The sequence below is a fragment of the Hevea brasiliensis genome, chromosome 8 (genome assembly GCF_030052815.1).
Source record: "Hevea brasiliensis isolate MT/VB/25A 57/8 chromosome 8, ASM3005281v1, whole genome shotgun sequence".
NCBI lineage: Eukaryota > Viridiplantae > Streptophyta > Magnoliopsida > Malpighiales > Euphorbiaceae > Hevea > Hevea brasiliensis.
This window is the reverse complement of record NC_079500.1, coordinates 547,391-568,578: the sequence shown is the minus strand read 5'-3', so window position 1 is coordinate 568,578 and position 21,188 is coordinate 547,391. Positions and strand designations below refer to the sequence as shown.

Sequence of the window (21,188 nt, the reverse complement as noted above, 5' to 3'; positions counted from 1 at the left end):
TTTTAGATTCCTGCAGAAATGTAATTCTGGTGATAGAAGATTGATAGAGTGTATGCAAGACGTCATGGGGCCCATGCCTAGGCAATGGATGAATGACTACGTGTTACCGGATGGAGGGTTTGACATGGGCTCGGTTGTGGAACTTTTATCAACGGTTTGTGCGAGAAAGTTTGAGATCGAAGCGATGGGCCTTTGAGGCCTTAAGACAGAATGGCGGTGCAGTAGATGAATATGCTCTGAATTTCGAATTGAGCAGATATGCCCGCAGCAGAGCTCTGAAAAGATGAAGGTGAAAAGATTCCTAAAGGGGCTTGACAGGAGGTATGCGAAACAGGCCATGATGTCTGATCAGTCTTTTGATGTGGTGGTGGATCGAGCCAGACAGATTGAGGTTAGCTATTTGTGGATGACAATGAAGAGCAAAGAAAAGCAGAGGGTTCTTCAGGTGTTCCCCACATGGGTACTATGGATAGTGGTGGCCAAACTACTTACAGAGGAAGAAGCAGAAATGAGAGGAGTGGTTTTAGACACAAATCCCGAGGGTGCGGATCCAGCGGTGGTAATAGTTCCAAGCGCTGCTCAGTTCAGATCCTCTTTGGCACCGTGTGCCAAAGTGTGAAGAGGACATTCAGGACCTTGTTTGATGGGGTCGAGTATGCTTGTGTGTGGCCAACCGGCCACTTTGCTGAGATCGCCGTTTTGATGAGCCACAGATGGGGTCACGTGGTTTGCAAATGTTCCTCGACAATTGTATCCGGTGCTTCCAACATGGCGAGTGTCGAACAGGCGAGGACAAGGGGCGTGGATTTGGAGGCGATTAGGAGGTAGAAGTCGATTGGTTACGCCACTCGGGTAGGGGTCAAGCACGGGTTTCCACGACCCACCAGATGCTCAAGCTTCAAATGCGCTTGTGGCGGTATTCTTCCATTCTTATGAGGCTCGTGTTTTGATAGATCCGGTGCTACGCACTCATTTGTCTCCCCTGTGTTTGCCATGAGGTTGGGTAGAAACCCTACAACTTTAGAGTGCCCTTTGTCAGCAGCTACCCCACTTAGTGACAACATAGATGTAGATATGGTTTTTCCGGGTAGCCCGGTGGTAGTGGATGGAAAGATCCTCCCACAGACTTGGTTCCTCTACCAAGAATGGATTTCGATGTAATCTCGGGATGGATTGGTTGGCAACTCATTATGCCACCTTAGACCGCAGGAACAAAGGTATACTTCCACATACCGTGTGGAAGAGTTTAGCTTTGATGGTGACAGAGCGTGGCTCCATATAATTTGGTGTCGAATTAGTGCTAGAAGAATGTTGAGGCGTGGATGCCAAGGGTATTTGGCATTGGTGAGAGATACATCTGTAGAAGGTGTCGCATGGAAAATGTTCTGTTGTCGAGAATTTATGGATGTCTTCCCGAAGAGCTTCCAGGTTGCCACGTAAAAGGGGAATAGAGTTCTGCATTGATGTTATTAGGGTACAAACCCCATATCCATGCCACCTACAGGATGGCACTGAAAGAGTCAAGGAGCAACTACAGGAGCTTTTGGACAAGGGTTTCATACGTCCGAGCACTTCACCCCGGGTGCTCTGCTTTATTTGTGAGAAAGAAGGATGGGTCATTGAGGTTGTGTATCGACTAGAACAAGGTGACTGTGAAGAACAAGTATCCACTTCCTCGGATCGATGATCTGTTTGATCAGCTTCAAGGGGCTAGATTCTTTTCCAAGGTAGACCTGTGATCGGGCTACCATCAGTTGAGAATCAGGAATGAGGACGTGTCCAAAACGACATTCGGGATAAGATATGGTCATTATGAGTTCTTGGTGATGTCTTTTGGACTCACTAATGCACCAAGACCTTCATGGACACGATGAACAGGGTGTTCAAGCCATTTTTGGACCGCTTTGTCATCGTATTCATAGATGACATTTTGGTATACTCTGATCGAGGAAGAACACGTGTGGCACTTGAGGATGGTGTTGCAGACTTTGAGGGAGCAATACGCCAAATTTTGAAATGTGAATTTTGGCTAGAAAGCATCTCATTCTTGGGACACGTGGTTTCTAGAGCGGTATTCAAGTGGATCCCAAGAAAATTGAAGTCAGAATCGATTGGCTTAGGCCTACGAGGTGCGAAGTTTTCGGGTTTAGGTTACTATAGGCGTTTTGTACAAGATTTCTCCAGGATAGCGGCTCCCTAACTAAGTTGACCAGAAGAATGTTCCATTCATTTGGACAGATCGTGAGGAGAGTTTCCAAAAGCTTAAGGAGTGTCTAACCATCGCTCGTGTTGACACTACCCGTGAGTGGTGAAGGATACACTGTGTATTGTGACGCCTCGAGTTGGCCTAGGGTGTGTCTTGATGCGAATGGAAAGGTAGTGGCTTATGCTTCAAGGCAAGAGGCATGAGCGTAACTACCCCACCCATGACTTGGAATTGGCGTCTGTAATCTTTGCACTAAAAATCTGTATACACTACCTTTATGGCGAAGTGTGCGAGATATACACCGAACACAAAAGTTTAAAGTACATTTTCCAACATAGTGACTTAAACTTGAGACAGAGGAGATGGATTTAGATTCTGAAATACTATGATTGAAACAACAAGTACCACACAGGGAAGTCCAATGTTGTGTCAGATGCCTTGAGCAGAAAATCTTCCGCGCTTGGCGCACATTTGAGAGAAGAGACCATTGATTCAGAGGTACATGAGTTGATGGATCAAGGTTTAATCCTAGATCTTTCAGATGAGGGTATTGTTGGCTCACTTTTCGGTGAGGCCGGACTTGAGGGACAGAGTTAGAGTTTCAGAGACCAACAATTGATGAAGATCATAGAAAGAGCAAAGAAGGTGAAGGTGGTGAGTTTGGATTTGCCAATGATGGCGCCCTAGTGCAAGGTTCTAGGATATGTGTGCCCGATGTGGACAACCTCAGAATGAAATCATGCGAGAGGCACACTACACGCATGTCCACCTGAGTTCCACCAAGATGTACCATGATGTGAAAGATAGCTACCGGTGGAATGGCATGAAGAGAGACATTGCACTTTGTGTCCAAGTGCTTGACTTGTCGAAGGTGAAGTTTGAACACCAGAGACCGTCAGTGAAGCCGCAAGAGCTCCCTATCCTGGAATGGAAGTGGGAAATGATCACAATGGATTTTGTGGTTGCCTCGTACCACGCGAGGATATGATTCGATATGGGTAATTGTAGACCGCTTGACCAAATCAGCTCACTTCTTACCAGAAGACTACATACTATGCCCGCTCTACATTCGAGAAATAGTGATTGCATGGAGTTCTTCCATAATATACTTCTCGGTTTTGGAGAAAGTTGCAGGAGGCACTTGGCACATGAACTTTAGTACGGCTTTCCACCCTCGCAGACGGACATTGAAAGGACAATCCAAACATCTGGAAGACATGCTTCGCATGAGTGTCTTGGATTTTGGAGGTCAATGGGATAAGCGGCTAGCTTTGGTGGAGTTTGCCTACAACATTATCACTCCAAAGATAGGATGGCACCCTATGAGGCATTGTATGGAAGAAAGTGTAGGTCTCTCTGTGTTGGACAGAAATGGGGAAGCGAAGGTGCATGATGTAGACCTAGTGCAAGACACTTGAGGTAGTTCCTTTAATCGAGGAACGATCGAGGACAGAGATGTAAGAGTTATGCACCCAGACGGAGGGATGTGGAGTTTGCGACTATGTATTCGAAGGTATCTCCAATGAAGGGAGTCATGAGATTCGGAAAGAAGGGCAAGTTGGCACCTCGGATATCTGGACCTTTTGAGGTTACCGATAGAGTTGGAGCCGTTGCTCACCGGTTGGAGCTACCACCCAACCTTTCTCACGCTCATCCGTGTTTCACATCTCCATGCTCAGAAATACATTCCCGATCCTTCTCATGGGATGTGATAGAGCTAAAGGAGAATTTGACATTTGAGGAGCAACCAGAGCCATAGTGGACTACCAAGTAAGACAACTAAGATCCAAACAGATCCCTATGGTTAAGGTTTTGTGGAGGAGTCGGTGGAAGAGTGCACTGGGAGTCGAGCGGGACATGCGTAGCAAGTACCCTTACTTGTTCAATGTATAATCATGTACTTTATTCTGCCTTGTGTAAAAATTCGAGGACGAATTTTCTGTAAGGGGGGAAGAATGTAACACCCCGAAATTTTAATTTTTATGAGCATTTTGGTATTTTAATTTTATTTAAATTTTAGGAATTTTTTTTGAGATTTTTCGGATTTTAAAAATCGGGTTCGATTTTCCGAAATATAAACTTTGATGATTTTTAAAAATTAATTTAAAGACCACGTGGCAAAACTAAAAATATATTTGGAGTCTACGTATTTTTGTTTTACTGAATTTTTCAGAATTTTGGACCTCGTTTTTGGTCCCGAGTAAAAATTCAAAATTTTGTATTTTGAATCGAACCGGCTGAATCGAATCGACGGATCGGACCGCTCTCTTCTCTATTTTCTTCCTCTTCCTCTCGCGCGCGACGCTCTCCCCTTCTCTCTTTCTTTTCTCTCTCCTCCTCGCCTCCCTGCGTCCTCCTCGTCAGCGCCGCCTCGGGCGGAAACGCGCGATTCGGCCGACTTCCTCGGCCAATCCGCAGATCCGGCCACCGATTGGACCGGTCTTGTGTCCAAAACCATCTACTCGGCGAGAGCATTCCATAGACACCAAGAACGACGAAATCCATCGAGCCGAAAGTCCGAATTTAGCTCGCGAAGATTATAGCCCATTTCGACTTTTGGGCTAGATTTATCGAAAACCGTGACTCCCACGAAAAACCGAGGCCACCAACGCTCCATTCGCCGAGAGCTTCGCAACGACATAAATTTCGAATTTTTCCGACACCGCTTTTTGGTGGGTCCCACGAACTTTGCGGTGTATTTTCGAGCACTAAATGAGCTTAGAAAATTCTAAAAATTTATGTACTAACCCCGTGTTATGGGCTTCGTGTAGGTATCCTCGATTCGCGGAAATTCGGCGATTGGCAAATTTACGCCGCAGTTCTGGAAAAGTCTCCGAATTGGGCCGAGTTTTTGTCTAGCCCCATTGTCGACGCCCCGAGGCGTTCAAGTCGAATCGGCAAAGGTAAACCCAACCTTGTTTTTACGTAATTTTCTAGTGCTTAAATAGGATTAAAAATCCATAAAATATTCGTGGTAGCTTAGAAAATTACGATTCTTTTTGCAATAGCTTAGTAATATTGCTAAGGACCGGGGCAAAGTTTTATAATTTTTAGAGCTTGTTTGGGCGCTTTTTGCAAAAATGATCAATAATAAGGACTAAATTGAAATTTTGCGTATTGTGATTGATGATCGATTTGATGGGCGGGAGGGGCTGTGTGATATGATTGAACTGTTGATATATGGATTGTGAATATAGAAGTGCGTTTTAGCCCTTTTGCAGTCGTAGGTCCTAGGTATAGGGAGACGGATTTTCGCACGACTTAGGACGTACTTGATATTTTTCTTTGTTGTATTGAGTCAAATTTATTAAATAGATATAATGTAATTGTCGTGAGAATGACCTTCTTCCTCCGCCACCGCCACGATAATTTGTCCAAGTGCGTGAGTAAAATATTAATTTTAATCGTAATTTCGATATTATTATATGTTCAAGATGCCCATGCATCACTTATATGCATATATTTATGTAGTTAAACTCTAGGCACGAATTATGTTGCATTGATAATCATAATGTGCCATGAGTGTTGTTGTGGTAATTTGGAGCGGTGCGTGCGTTGGCGTGCGTGTGATGTGGTGTGGACTATGGATAGGACGGTAGACACGCTTGAGTTCTTCATTGGGACCGGTCCTTGGGTAGACACGGCTTGAGTTCTTTGGGACCCCGATTTGGTATTTAAGTGGAAGTCGAAGTGAGTTCTTCACGCACTGATTGGATTTAAGAGAGTCAGATAGGGGATCACCCCATATACTATGAATGATGTTACAGGTGTGTGAGTGCTCCAAATTACCTTTTGATGCTATGATGTGAATATGGTGTTGATGTTGCATTTCACTCTACAGGTTGCATTAGTTTCAGATAGTTATAGAGATTATAGTTAAGATTGATATTTTACTCTCTGAGTCGAACGCTCACTCCTGTTCAAAATTTTTTACAGGCCACAGGAGGATATTTTGTTCTGAGTTAACCTGCCTTTCTACTTCGCAGGTTGTTTATTAATATTTGTGTAATTTTAATTACTCCTAGAATTTCCGCATGTGTTAGCAGTATTTATTTGAATTTGGTCTGTAATATTTTTATCATGTTGGACCTGTAAACTTAAATATGTTATGCATGTTGATGGATTGGATGAGGGAGCTGAGCTCCCATTTATTTTATGTTGATGAGTATGTGGAGGGTGAGCTGAGCTCCCCAATTGAGTATTTATTGTGTTTACAGGTCGGGTGAGTCAAAACTCCGTTGGAAAGTCCATTTTATGGTTTGTTTTCTTGAAATTGGGCCCAAATGGGCCTTAGAGTTGGGTTAATGAACATTTAGGCTTACTACGGGCCTCGAGGGCTTTAAGCTGGCCCAGGTCCTAGTGCCGGTCCGGCCCATAGGTTGGGTCGTGACAATAACTTAACAACAAGCTAATGAATGTCATAGAGAGTTTTATATTATTTAAATTAAAAATTAGAAAATTTTGTATTACAAATTAAAGTTTATATTTTTTACTGTTATATACCCTAAATTGAGGTACTGTCTATATAATTTATCCACAAATAAATATATATTGTATGAAAAATTTCCGATAAGTAGGAGCCAACCTAACGAGTCTTTGGACTTGCATGGCTGCATGGTGCATGCATCAAAACAAAACATATAAAATGGGTTAAGCACAGAAGGGTCGAATTCCCCCTTGTCGCCACTCTCTCTTTAGTTTAATGAAGCCATAATTAAATGACATAATAAGTGATCTATGTATATAAAGGTAGAGTTAGATTACCTGTTTTATAAGGAGAAGGCAATGCTCTACTGACTAGTCCATGCACAAGATGATAGGTGGGGTGGGGTATGGATGATAAAGAAGAGATGGGTCAATAAGACAAGTAATGTTATGAATAAAGATTGGAAGGTTAGGTTTCTGGGCAGAGAAGGGGAGGAGGAGGAGGTACAGCTACACCTGCACCGTGTGAAGGGGACAAGTCCCATCTTTTGCAATCATTGGCACTCTTTTCCTTCTTCACCAAATCAATACATTTTTTCCTTTTTTTTTTTTTTCTCTTTATTGCATGAGCTCTGCCGAGACCCACTAAAGTATGCAATTATTATGTGCGTGATTGAAACATATTGAATATGGAGTTCTGGGTAGGGCTATTGTTGTTGTCCCTTCCTCACCACCCTCAATCATCATCATTATTGCCTCATTTCTCCTCTTGCAACATTATTCATACATTCTTTATTTCCTTCAATATTAAATACACATTTTCACCAGAAAAATTTAACCATTAGATGAATTAAAATGAAAATTTCAGTGAAGGATTTCCAATCCCACCCATTAATTAGCAACAGGTGCTCTCAGCAACCCTAAAGCCAAAAATATAAATAGAGCAGAGGTTATTGAATGGTTCACTGCTGGAGTAGCTAGGTTTGGCTATGGCCAAAATGAAAAGCAGGGTGAAAATGTTAAAATAGAAGGGTTGTGCAGGTGGGAGAAGGGCAGTTTAAAAAGTAGGAGTGCCTCAGGGCCTCCTATCCAATGGTCACATCATCCGTTGCTAGGCGTGCATATGACAGTCAGTCAATCCTCATCATTGCATATATATATATATACACATCACTTTAACATTTCATTTTCATCGACATTATGGGTACCATATATAATACATATATATTCATTTGGATTTTTCTTTGGTGATGACAATTGAGAGCAAGCGTTTTCCACCACAAAATATTACCAATCATTGATTTCTCAACAACATTTCCTTCCACTCCTTACATTAATCAACAATCAAGAACATGTATTGACCAAAGGAAAAAAAATCATTTCTCTAGCTCTGTGCAACAGTAAAAGCTTATTGATTGATTCATGCATCTGATGTGCTTTGCTTGGATCATCCTTCAATAAACAGTATTATCCTTTTGTACATGTCAACTGTTGGATATAAAAATTCTTCTAAGATAAAAATGTTGGGTTTTTGTGATAAAATGAGAAGGATTGGAAAATACTCCTCTCCCTCTACTTGGCAATCATAGCAATTGTCTGGTGCAATCATTATTGAGAGACTGTTTTCTTTTTATCATCGTCAGGCCTATCACCTTCATCATCATCATCATCATCATCATCATCATCATCATCATCATCATCATCAGATGCCTACTACTGGGCCCATTTATACAAGTTGCCAGGCACAAAAACATGGCTTCGACCAAATTTGTTAATTCAATTCCTATCATATAATTATAGGGTGTTTCCTATTTGCAGAGTCTTAGGGGTCATGTGTTGCTTATTTTCTTTAGAAAATGAAATAGCAGTAACAGACAACAAGTGACCACCCAACTCATAACATGCACAAGAATTTTATGATATCATGGCTAAAATCTTATTTTATATGGGAGACAACCTCGCCCCTTTGATTTATTATTACAGAGTCATATATATGCAACATGATCATTATAGAAAATCTTATTCTGTCAGCCTGATCAAGTTTTATAGAATGATGAGCATTTGATTAATCATCAGCCATGATGATGAAGATCAATTTGACATAAATTGATTTTTTTTTATAATTTACTAAACAAAGACATTCAGAAAGGAGAAATTCAAAAGCTACAGCATAGACTACTTTAGAGTTTTTATGAAATGCTGACTATAATTATTTACAATTGATAAAGTTTTCTATGTAATCGATGTCTCATATCAACTTGATAGTAGTAACATGATTTTAACTAGCATCCAATAAAGCCCAAAACTAAAGCCTAGGGCACATATTTAACTGAGGCATCATAACAGGACAGCCGCATTTGTGCTAGCGGACCAATGGTACCAACGCCATAAAATGCTCTGTGCTCCAACAGAAACACACCAATAGAAAGGAACTCATAACCATATATGGCAAAACTGATGACTAATGCATTTCAGTAACTTATAATTTAAGGTTTCCAAAGAAATCTCTGAATCAAATGAATGCCACGGTCAATAGAAACCCCATTATAAACAGCTAACAATTATTCTCTTAAACTGCACAGAAGGGTACCAAGTAGCTAGGCTCCACTTTTATTGTGAAGCACAGCATGTAAACCCACTCTCAGACAGCACCATAAAACATATCTAGCCTGTGTGAATTCGTTCTCTTTACTCAAAGTAATCTAATGTAGTTTATTCACATTCCATGAAAGTGTTTCATTCCCATAATAATCATGTTGCATGCACATGCAAGAGCTATATTAGAAGATGACATGAATCTTAGAAACTGTAAGGTTACCTTTTCGTGACTTGGAGGTTATGAGTCCAAAACACTGAAACAGCCTCTTCAAATGCAAAGGGAAGGCTGTGAAAATCTGACTGTTACTAGAGCCTTTAATGTGGAGAGTCTTGTGCATTGGGATACCTTAACACAAGATTAGCATTAAAGTTTTTGTGCTTTTCTACCCCCTGCTGCCCTGCACAAATGATTTCGTACCTGCTTCAGAAAAACATGGATTTTCAAAGCGAAGGTGCTTTCAGAAATAGTCTACAATGATGATTACTTCATATTGTTTCACAACTGGTAGTACATGTAGCAACTCAAGTCAATCAAAAGTGGATGTAAATTGTAAATTAAGCAATAATATGAAGATTCAAGGATAAATATTAGAAATGGGAATGGGTTTTAGGTAAAAAAAAAGTTCACATTTTCAGCCACTTGTTTGTACTCAGAATCTTACATCTTTGCCATCAAGTTGAAATGGAGACCAGGCTCACCAAGCTACAAGACATGCATATGCAACAAAGCAAGGAACTTGTCAATTAACGTGAATAAACTCCAAAGAGCAAGATTTCCTACTAAATTTTCCTGCAACAAATAAAGTTTCTACCCGTGTCATTACAAAGAACTAAATCATCTATTGGGCTACCAAAGGCCAACCATTCCTTGCTTTCTTCTGATCATACTACTGGCAATGGTTTTTACTTAAATTTTTACTAGTCTAAATTTTTACTTAAATTAATCCAAATTTGCAACTGCCTTACAATTATGAGCATCTCATGACAATAGTCACAATACTTGAAAGCATCAAATAAATCAGCATTACAAGTAGACCTAAACCGACTTGGAGGAGAGTAGTACAACATGACCTAGGAGCATTATACATCTCCGAGGATTTAACCCAAAATCGTTTAGAATGGAGAAAGATAATCTATACAGCCGACCCCAAATTTTTGGGATAAAAGCTTAGTTGAGTTGAGTTTGAGTTTACAAATATTTTTAAAACATCCTTCACAACATGTCAAAGCAGGTTTTCCAACTGCAAAATGCACATTTTGACTTGTCAAGTTAGAGTTTAGGAAGAGAAGGGAAGATATGTCTGGAGCTTCCCTTTTTCATGCCAGATGAATTCCATCAATCAAGAACATATCCTAAATGGGTTTTCTTCTCCCATATTATTCACCTATCCTATAGAAGTCTCTAGACAATCCCTTTCTTAATTTTCCAACTCATCACCTTGGGTTCTCTAACAAACTATACCAGTTCCATGCTGGTCCGTTTTAACTATGCTACTCGCATTAGGTCATTTTGGAAGCTTTCACAAACCAACAAGCCATTATTTAATTAGCCAAGTGAAATAACTACAAATTTGTACATGCCAAGCATCCATATATAGTCTTAAATAAAAGATAAAGCAAAAGCATTGGACAAGAAGATGTAAGAATAGGATAAGTGCAATTCAACAAGTAGATAAGCAGTAACGCCATGCATGTAGAACTAACAGTTTGATCTGGAAAATTTTGATTAGAGCATTAGTCCCACAATACATAGAAAAGAGTAGCTAGTAGGTAGCATATAGAACAAAATAAAGATAAGGCTGAAGTATGATTAGAATATGCTTGATTTGATAGATCACAAAGACAAAAGGGTAGGCAAACAAATGAAGAAAAAGAAGGTAAAGGGGGTTTTGTGGGGGGGGGGGAGGGGGGGGGGGGTGTGTGGTTGGGTGTGGGTGGTGGGGGGTGGGTGTGGTGGTTGTGTGGGGAAGAAGATAAGGAAAATCATCAATAATTTCTAAGCTATTAATTAAACATGATACTAAAAAACAAATGAACCTTTCACCAGCAATTAATACACTTACCAGTTAAATGGCTGCATTTTAGATTAAAGAGACCTTATGATGCATCAAAAATATATACTGTATACTTCCCTATAGGTGAACAACTTTATTAGATGCTTCCATAAAGGAATACGCAAAATTTGCAACTATATACAGTCAACACTTTCCAAAAATCTGTAATAAAATGCTTTATATGCTGATCCCAGTTCTGCTTAAACATCAGCTCAGAGAAAAAGAAATCTACATATTAAGCACAACAATATTGCAGTAAGCCAAGGAACACATTATCAACTGAATCCAGCCAAGGAACAGGTTATTAATAGAGTGTTCCTTTCTAGGGCTATATCATGTCAACCTTCTCCTCCTAGGTTCACGGTAAAATCCATTGTCTACATCTGAAACTCTGGGAAATTCACTTCTTCTCCTAGAAGATGAAGAATGGGGCATGGTTGAATTGACTTCTATACTATTGTCCACTTCTGAAATTCTTGAAACTTCAGCTCTTCTCCTAAAAGATGATGAAGAAATGGCCACAACATTATTGTTTTCTACAGAAGTATCTGTTCTCTGGTTTTCTAATTGCACAACAGTGGCAGTAGTATTAGTGCTGAAAGATGAAGCAGGACGGGCCATTGTAGAATCAGTATCAGCAGCATTATTTACAATTTGTCTATCTCGTTGAATAGCAGCAGCAACGTTAGAAACTGAACCTCTATCAACAACACTTGCGGATCGTTGATGGTTTCTTCTTATACGACGCCTATGAATAGATGCCTCAAGGTCCTCAACCAATCTTTCCACAGAATCCATTGCAGAGTTCAGTGCAGATGAAAGAGAAGAAAACGAAGCTGCTCCTTGCATCAATAACCTTGAATCTTGAAAGGGATGATGTTGCTGACTGTCCTCTATCCGCATGGCAGGCAACACCTGAGAAGTAAAGGATTGACTGGCGAAGAAACGCCCTCTTTCAGGCATGAAAGAAGCACCGTCAAGATCTTGTGACTGAGATCTCTCCTCCATGGCAACAATCATATCCAATAGCCGAATATTTTGAACAACCACAGAAGAAATTGCTCTATGATTGTTGAGTTGCTGCCTCAGACTCTCAATCCTATGTGCCTGGGGCCTAGGAGGGACCTTCAAACCAGTCTCCTTCAACCTAGACTTCTGGGTATTGTTATCATTTCCATTGCCATAAATTGGAATAATGCTTATATCTGTAACCTCTTTCATACAAACTGGGCATTCCTTCACATTCAAATGAACATATGATAACTGATAGAAGCATGGCCAACAAAAAAGGTGACCACAATGGGTCAATATGGGATCTCTTGCCATATCTAGGCATATGTTACAATCAAAAAAGTTCCCACGATCACTTCTGGTATTCGTTGCATCTGTATCCATGCCCAGTGCCCTAGCTATCAGATGTGTACCATTCCTTTTCATAATTCTTCTGGCCCCAAATGTCCTTTCCTGGGTTGCAACTGCAACTCTCTCAGCAAGCGTTGTATCATCACTGTGAAACCCATTGGGTGTAGGTTCAACAGCAAAGTTGACTGTTTGATGGGTAGTTTCACTTTGTCTCCATCTTTGGCGTTGTCTAGCCCTTGAGGTGACTGCTTCAAGCTGTCTGATACGTTCTTCTATGTGCCCATGAGCAGTTTCTAATTCGTTCAGTAAAGACCCTAATCCAAAGATAGAGCCATGGGGAGAGTCCAAAGGTTCTTGGTTCAAATCAAGCTCCATTCTCTCTTTCCTGACTAATAATTGCCCATTAAAAAAAAAAAAAAGAAGAAGATGCGAATTTGAATTTTAAAAACTCCCCTGAGCAGTTCTTAAAATCTTGACTGATTCAGATGTCCTTCCTCAAAAAAATAATAAAAACATTGTCTTCAAAACGAGTAGCTTTTTATCACTGAAGGATTTTCAATATCTTGCACATCCGCATCTTTCTTCAGAAAGTGGCCTGTCAAAATACAAAGCAAAGAGTTTTGAGTTGATATCTATTAATTCTAAAACATAACATGCTAAACTGAATGGATTCTATTAAGCGAATTCTATCAATACAAAGCAAAGTAAAAAAACCAAAATAATAAATCACTTTCTTAATGCCTAAATCATAAAGCACCTTACACCCAGAAACTGAAATCTCTCATCCTCTTGAGCCCCCTTAATTTTTCTCAGAATCACAGAGTCCTTTAGGGATTAAGAAACCTAAAATCCTAGTAATTGAGACAACAGTTGTTTCGTTAATTGGGCAGATATAAAATCTAAACCTTTCAGCTTAACCAACTCAATTGAACCCAAGAATAAAAATAAAAGAACCAGAACCAACACCGTAAAAATTTTTTTTTGCATTATTTGTTAAACCTGGAAATTGAAAACTCCCATCTTTTCGTTTCTCTATCTCCTGCCAAAATTAATGATATTTGGGATTCCCTTCCTAAGCAACCGAGAATGAACACATTATTTTTCAGGGACCAAAGATTGTAATCAAGACAATTATTTACCAACACTAATCAGATAAACAGTCTGAAATCAAAGAAACAAAAAAGGAGATGTCGGAGAATACAAAAGAACCTGAATAAAAGAGATGATAAGCCTCAGTTCTCGGAATCTTCAAGGAAGATTGGTCATTTAGTGACGATAGAGCAGATCGCGAGAGGAGGGGGGTCGTTTTTCATGGCTCGCTATAGTTGAAAGCGTCTGATTCCGGGAGCAATACGATAAATGGTCGAGTTGTGCTTTCCTTTTGCCGGCACGAAGAGTTAAGCCCACCAAAGTGGGAAAAATTATACAATGAGCCGAAGTAGCGGCGCCCAACCACTCCCTAAATAATCTGTGATAAAATTAATTTTTCTTATTTATATTTTATCTAATTTATCATGATTTGAATATATTGAAAAGAAAAGATATACAATAATAATTAAATTTTAATTTTAAACTAATTAAAATTAATTATATAAATTTTAAGTTAATTTTGCATTAATATTTAAAAATTATAAATTTTTAATATTCATCTTAATATCTGCCACTCATTTGTTATAGATAAATGTTAGCTATGATATTTTTTTTTAGAAAATTTAGTTTTATAATACATTTTTAGTGGAGCTAAAATGGTGCAATTGAACTCACACTTGCCTTTAATTTAATTTAACATGGGTTGCAATTTTAAGACAAGCAAGTGGATATAATTTCAGTTAAAAAATGGATATATTTTAGTTGTAAATTCTAAAATTCATGCAAATTCCACCAGAACACAGGACACAAATGCCTCTAAAAAGAAGAAAAGAATCCATCTATTCATGTGACCCCAAGATATAAACCCACAAGCTAGTCAGTGGCTTTAAAATGACACCATATCATTGCATTTAATCAAGCTATGGACACCCAGAGGAGTAGAAGCTTAACAGATTTTCCTGAGTTTCAGAATCAAATAAGCAAACAAAGGTTATATGCCTTGCTGGCTGAAATCCAATTCTGATGCCAACAATCATACTCAACAATACATTAGCAGATGATTATCAAACAAAACAGAAGCAAGCTTGTCCTTGGCAAGAAAAATTATGTAAAAGAAAAATGGAAAGCTTATAACTTTAAGAACTTCCAGATCCTCCAAAGTCTGGTCCACCTAATCCTCCAAAGTCTACTCCACCCCCACGAAGAATGCTTCCAAGATCAATTCCACCACCTCCAACACCTAGTAGTCCTTGTAGTACCTGGTTCAACAAAGGATATCCCTGCTGATTTGATCTCCCAACAGCCATGAGCATATTATTAGGTGCAAAGCTTTGCATGGGTGGCCTTGTTACCATTGGAGTTCCAACAACCTGATACTGAGTAATAGCTTGTGTTGGTGCTCTTTGGTAGTATTGTACTTGACCTTGTAGAATTGGTGCTCGAACCTGTTGAATTGGAGCTTGAACAGGAGCTGTTTTTGGCTCTGCTGTGGCACAGTCCAAGTGAGCATCAAATTCACACAGGTTGCACCTATAGAGCCATTGCTTGGACCCCAGGTTGTGGCATATATCACAAGAGAAACATTTGTTAAGATAAGGAATAAAAAAAGTGAGATTGAGCTGGTGATGGTGACATTGGTGGGCGACAATTAGTGGCATGGCTGCACATTTAGCATGGAGATCAATATTGCATATCCCACAATGGTAAGAGAAGCCACTGCCTTGCTTGCCACAAGCATCACAGCGGAATAAGCCTTCTGGATAGATGGGGGTAGAGAGCAAAGACAGAACATGGTTTTGGTCAAATGGGTGAGTGATCTGTTGGGACAACAATTTCTAGTAATTTTAATTCAAGAGAATGTTGGCTATTCTCTTTGAATTGATGAGAGATGAAGAAGAAGAGAGAGGAGAGGCTCTTTGGCTGGCGGCACATATGAAAGAACAGCTGCTTGTATTTTTTGTTATTTCATCATTTCCCTTATATAGTTAGGTTACCACTTAAAACTCTTGTCACATGTCACCTTCTGATTGACTCTTAGTTTAATTGACCCAATTACATTGTGCCAAGTGTCAAACTTAGATTTAATTTTGACTTTGATCATCTTACATGACTAAAAGACAATTGGCAAACTTATGTGTAGTGCCATGTGTCACCATCTCATGGTGCCACATGTCACTCTGTGAAATAACCAAAATACCCCTGTATCTTAATTTTAAGTTCTCAATCCAAAATAATTATTTCTCTTCTTCTAATCAATTTAGATCAAATATAAATTATTAATTAATCTCTATTAATTAATTTCTCATAATTAAATTCATATTTAAACACTTTAAATATAAATTTAATTTATACTATACATCCAATAACCTAGATTTGGTTTCAAGTCATGCTAGTGACTTTGCAATCTAATTGCAAACCAAACCTATTTAATTAATCAATTAAACTCTTTAATTAATTAATTAATTAAATCATATTTAACTTGGTAATTACTTGTGTATGTGTGTCACTCACTAGGCTCATCACTAATTGGCAAGGAGATATAATATCAACTCTTAATATCATCAGAACTCTTTTCTTACCATAAATGATTTCTCTAAATCATTTGAGGCACCTCATAGACTATGGTTAATACCTAACATAGCATGCCATAGCCACCTAATCAGTAATAAAGTTTACCTTAAATGAACCTATAATCATATGTTACCATGCACTAGAATCTCTCTATTACAAAATCCCAATTCGAGCTGGAGTCATGGTTTATGTCAAACCCCATTTGCTATGAATATTATGTTCTCTTTTAATTCCAGTTCTTGATTAAAAAGGTTTTCTCATCAGAAACTCTTTTCTGATTATATCTATCTGTCCTGGCCAGGAACTTGAAACATCAAGAACAATTAAATAAACATAGGATTTTATCCCTATTTACTTAGGGTAACAGATTCTATCTTAATCAACACCTACCTCCATATAAAACTAGTAGAAGCCAACACATACCCATATACCCATACACAGTACAAGTATGAAAGCAGTATCAAACTCAAACCACCTATATATAAGATAACTGTGCTATTTCAGGTCTAAAGATTATATGCACTGATATAATTTATGACAATGCATTGACAAGAGTAAACTCCATGTGCTTGTCATAAATGTCACTGGTTCGGCCTACTTATCATGCATAAGTGCCTATCATGTTTGTTATATGGCATGAGACTCACCATTCCATCTTATTTATATCTCATATAAATACATTGGGAACAAATATGAATACAATCTTTCTGGATAAGTCATATCCTGTGTGAAGTATCCTCGATTGTGAACCAATTTATGATATTTTGTGCTAGAAATACTGTCACTCATATTCTTAATAACTTAAGAATAGAATTTCTAACAAAATATCAATGGACCTTTTCTATTACACATAAATATATTATGTAAACGGAAAAGTGAAAATGTTTTTTATTAATAAAGCATATACAAGATATATACTAAATGATATGCTCTAGGGCATACTACTAACAATCTCCCACTAGCACTAGAGCCATTCATTACAATACCTCAGACTCATCTTCTCAAGATGTCGGTCTAACTGAGCTTGTGACATAGGCTTAGTGAATGGATCAGCTGGATTTTCAGCTGATGCTATTTTTTGCATGGTTACATCACCTTGCCCAACTATTTCTCTGATAATTTGGTGGCGCCTTTTTATGTGTTTGGATTTCTAGTGAGAACGGGGTTTCTTATATCCAAACAGCTTCTTTTGCAGCATCTGATGCAGCAATATACTCGGCCTCTGTAGTGAAATATGCAGTCGTACTCTATTTGGAACTCTTTCAACTGACTGCACCTCCATTACAAATGAATACATACCCAGAGGTAGACTTTCTATCATTGATATCTGATTGAAAATCAGAATCAGTATAACCATCCAATTGCAAGTCACCACCTCCATATATCAAGAATAAATCCTTAGTTCTTCTCAAGTACTTAAGAATATTCTTGACAGCTATCCAGTGTTCCAAACCTGGATTGGATTGATACTTGCTAGTCAAACTAACAGTATATGCGATATCCGGCATAGTACACAATATTGCACACATCAAACTTCCAATAGCCGAAGCATATGGAATCCTGGCTATTTTATCTCTTTCTTCAGGTGTCTCTGGAGACATCTCTTTAGAAAGGTGGATACCATGTCTCACTGATAACAATCCTCTCTTGGAATCAAGCATGTTAAACCTCTTTAACACCTTTTCCAAGTATAGACTTTGGGATAAATTAATTATTCTTTTCGCTCTATCTCTATAGATGCGAATCCCAAGAATATAGGTTGTCTCCCCTAAGTCTTTCATAGAGAATGTATTTGACAACCATACCTTTATAGTTATCAACATACCTGTGTCATTACCTATCAACAGAATGTCATTCACATATAAGACAAGGAAAGTGATAGCATTGTCACTAACTTTCTTATATACACATGGCTCATCCTCATTTTTTATAAAACCAAATGACTTAATGGCTTCATCAAAACGGATATTCCAACTCCTCGAAGCTTGTTTTAACCCAAAAATGGATCGCTTTAGCTTGCGCACTTTGGAACCATCTTAGGATTCAAAACCTCTAGGTTGTTCCATGAAAATATTTTCTTCAATGTATCCATTGAGAAAAGCTGTTTTGACATCCATCTGCCAAATCTCATAATCATCGTATGCAGCTATTGCTAATAGAATTCTAATTGATTTAAGCATGACAATAGGCCAGAAAGTCTTCTCATAGTTGATTCCTTGCCTTTGGCGAAACCCTTTCGCTACTAGCCTTACTTTATAGGTCTCTACCTTTCTATCAGAATCAATTATCTTCTTGAAAACCCATTTGTTCCCTATAGGTACAATACCTTCTGGTGGGTCAATAAGATCCCAAACTTCATTCTTATATATGGAATCAATCTCGGATTTCATAGCATCAATCCATTTTAAAGAGTCTATATCTGATATAGCTTCTTCATAGGTAAGTGGATCATCTCCATGATCTACTTCTTCATGAGTAGACAACTCTTGTTATTCTTCATGAAGGAAACCATATCTCACTGGTGGGTGAGATACCCTGGTTGATCTAAGAGGAAAAACTGTAGATATTTCATCAATAGGTGTAGGTTGACTAGATGGATCTATATCCATCTGATTTGTTGGTTGGTCAGAATTCTCCAATTCTAACTCTATTTGCCTTCCTTTGCCTCCTTCTTGAACAAACTGTTGTTCAAGAAATGTGGTATCTCTACTTACCACAACCTTTTGTGATGTAAGCAAATAAAAATAATATCCAAAACTATATTTTGAATATCCAACAAATCGACCATTTTTTGATCTGGTTTCTAATTTATCAGTGTTCAGCTTTTTGATATAAGCTGGACAAGCCCAAATCTTAACATGCTTAAGACTTGGTTTTCTTCCATGCCATATCTCATAAAGTGTGAAAGATACTGATTTTGATGGAATCCTGTTCAGAATATGCAAAGCTGATTCTAATGCAAATCCCCAAAAGGAGATTGGCATATCAGTATAGCTCATTATACTACGTACCATATCCAGTAGGGTACGATTTCTCCTTTCAGATACACCATTCAGCTGTGGTGTTCATGGAGGAGTCAGCTGGGAAACAATGCCATGCTATTTCAAGTATTCATCAAATTCAGTACTCAAGTATTCTCCTCCACGATCTGATCGAAGAGCTTTAATACTTTTTCCTGTTTGATTTTCTACTTCAGATTTAAATTCTTTGAACTTTTCAAAGGATTCATGTTTGTATTTCATCAAATACAAATACCCAAACCTTGATTTATTATCAATAAAAGTAATAAAATAATGAAAACCGTCTCTAACCATTTCTTTAAATGGACCACATACATCACTATGTATTAGTTTCAAAATATTTTCGGCTCTTAGCCTTGTCCAACAGAGTCTGTTGTGGTTGGTAATTAGAAAGCTCCAATTGGTGTGGGTGGCCGAAATGCTGAATTGCAAGTTCAGGTTGGCTAGCAAGTTTCCCCATCCCAGCTTTGCTCTCTCTAATTTCTCTTCCCTCGCTATTTAATTAGTTGGTGTTCAATCATGATGTGCACCCAACAGCCATTGTATTGTAAAATTATTGACTCTGCTGCTAGCAAGCAAGCAAAAGTCAATGAATAATTTGGTAGAGATTGCTGGGTCAATCTTAAATATTTAAAGCCTGTTATAACAATAATAGCCAAGCTATAGGATTTGAAAACTCAACTATAAGCTGGATGGAATGAAGCTGGTGGCATACATATAATATCCCATTCCCAATTTTAGTAGGTGAAATTCCAAGCAAAAACGTATGTTTTCATTCTGCCAATTAAGTTGCTAAAGGAACCAGCCTAGTGTTTTTACCATGCGATATCCTGATACTGAAAGGAAAATTTTCAACAGGACATTTTCATGCGCATGTTCCATACTGAACCTTCGAAGAAGCAATGTCTTGTAAGGTCAAGGTCTTCCCTTCTATGATTCTTGCCAAAGTTTCTATTTTATACTCAGCGTTTCTAGTCAAGAATATCATCCTTTGCTCATTGGAAACCAACTGGATTCAAACTCAAACCTCATAGCTAAGATTTTAACATAACTAAACTTGCTTTTGATCTTGACTTTGGAAGAAGCCTATTTAGTTGTAAACAATCGAGTTTGCCGGCCTATGCTTTCATAATTCCATGTCGTACAGAGACCAGGACTGGGAGCTTTTGTACCATACATCTATAATCTATTGTCCACATATACAATCAATTCATTTTAGAAATCACAAAATCTGTTTTTTTCTTTTTTTGAAAAATTATAGAATATATTCGTCGCATACATAAGGATTACATGCATAATTCAAATGAGACCTCATTGAAAAAGAGTTTGGAATGGAAAAGAACTGAATTATACCAAAGGACATGCATTCCCAGGACGTTGGAAAACTTCACCTCGTGATCGTGATGGCTGATGGGGTAGGACCAAGATTCAAGGCTCTGTCCAGACTCAGTTATGAAAATAACCTTTGCAATTAACAACAGCGAGAAAGGCAACAAGGATGCAGTCAATATCTGCAGAAACATGGCTCCTTTAAGTACGGCAGTTGGAACCATTCTGGAACTTCATTTCCAGGGATACATGTACTGGATAAACCGAAAACAAATCCTGCATTCGCTGAAGCAGCTTCCTGTAATGAAAACTAACAAAAATCATTTTTCTAACATCAGATGTGTGAGATAAAAAAAACCTGATTAAACAGGATAGTTGTCGCCACTCTATACATACTTTGGAGAACCACACTCCAAAAAGTAGTTGTTGTTTGCTGAGGTTGGAGAATTTAAGTCCATATATTTCTCATATTGAAATCTCCTACTTTTAATGTGAGGCACATGTCTCATCGTATGAAATCTCATACTTTTAATG

At 38.5% G+C, this 21,188-nt stretch overlaps 2 protein-coding genes across 4 annotated transcripts; both read right to left on the bottom strand.

Moving 5' to 3' along the window:
- Window positions 1-11,345: 11,345 nt before the first annotated feature.
- On the bottom strand, window positions 11,346-14,109 carry LOC110644264 (uncharacterized). 3 transcript variants are annotated; one of them, XM_021796959.2, is made up of 3 exons: window positions 13,855-14,109; window positions 13,645-13,717; window positions 11,346-13,240 (listed from the first exon to the last, which is right to left on the bottom strand). In XM_021796959.2, the coding sequence occupies exon 3, from the start codon at window positions 13,018-13,020 to the stop codon at window positions 11,617-11,619; it is 1,404 nt and encodes a 467-aa protein (XP_021652651.2). In that variant the 5' UTR covers window positions 13,021-13,240; window positions 13,645-13,717; window positions 13,855-14,109; the 3' UTR covers window positions 11,346-11,616. The 3 variants fall into 3 exon arrangements, with proteins under 3 accessions (XP_021652651.2, XP_058006857.1, XP_058006858.1); XM_058150874.1 differs by lacking the exon at window positions 13,645-13,717; XM_058150875.1 differs by lacking the exons at window positions 13,645-13,717; window positions 13,855-14,109 and adding an exon at window positions 13,403-13,599.
- Window positions 14,110-14,619: 510 nt separating this feature from the next.
- On the bottom strand, window positions 14,620-15,557 carry LOC110644262 (uncharacterized; the record flags this gene model as incomplete). Its single annotated transcript, XM_058150885.1, has 1 exon — window positions 14,620-15,557. A coding segment is annotated over one exon (687 nt), but the record flags the coding sequence as incomplete, so codon positions are not given.
- Between the last annotated feature and the right edge of the window lie 5,631 nt (window positions 15,558-21,188).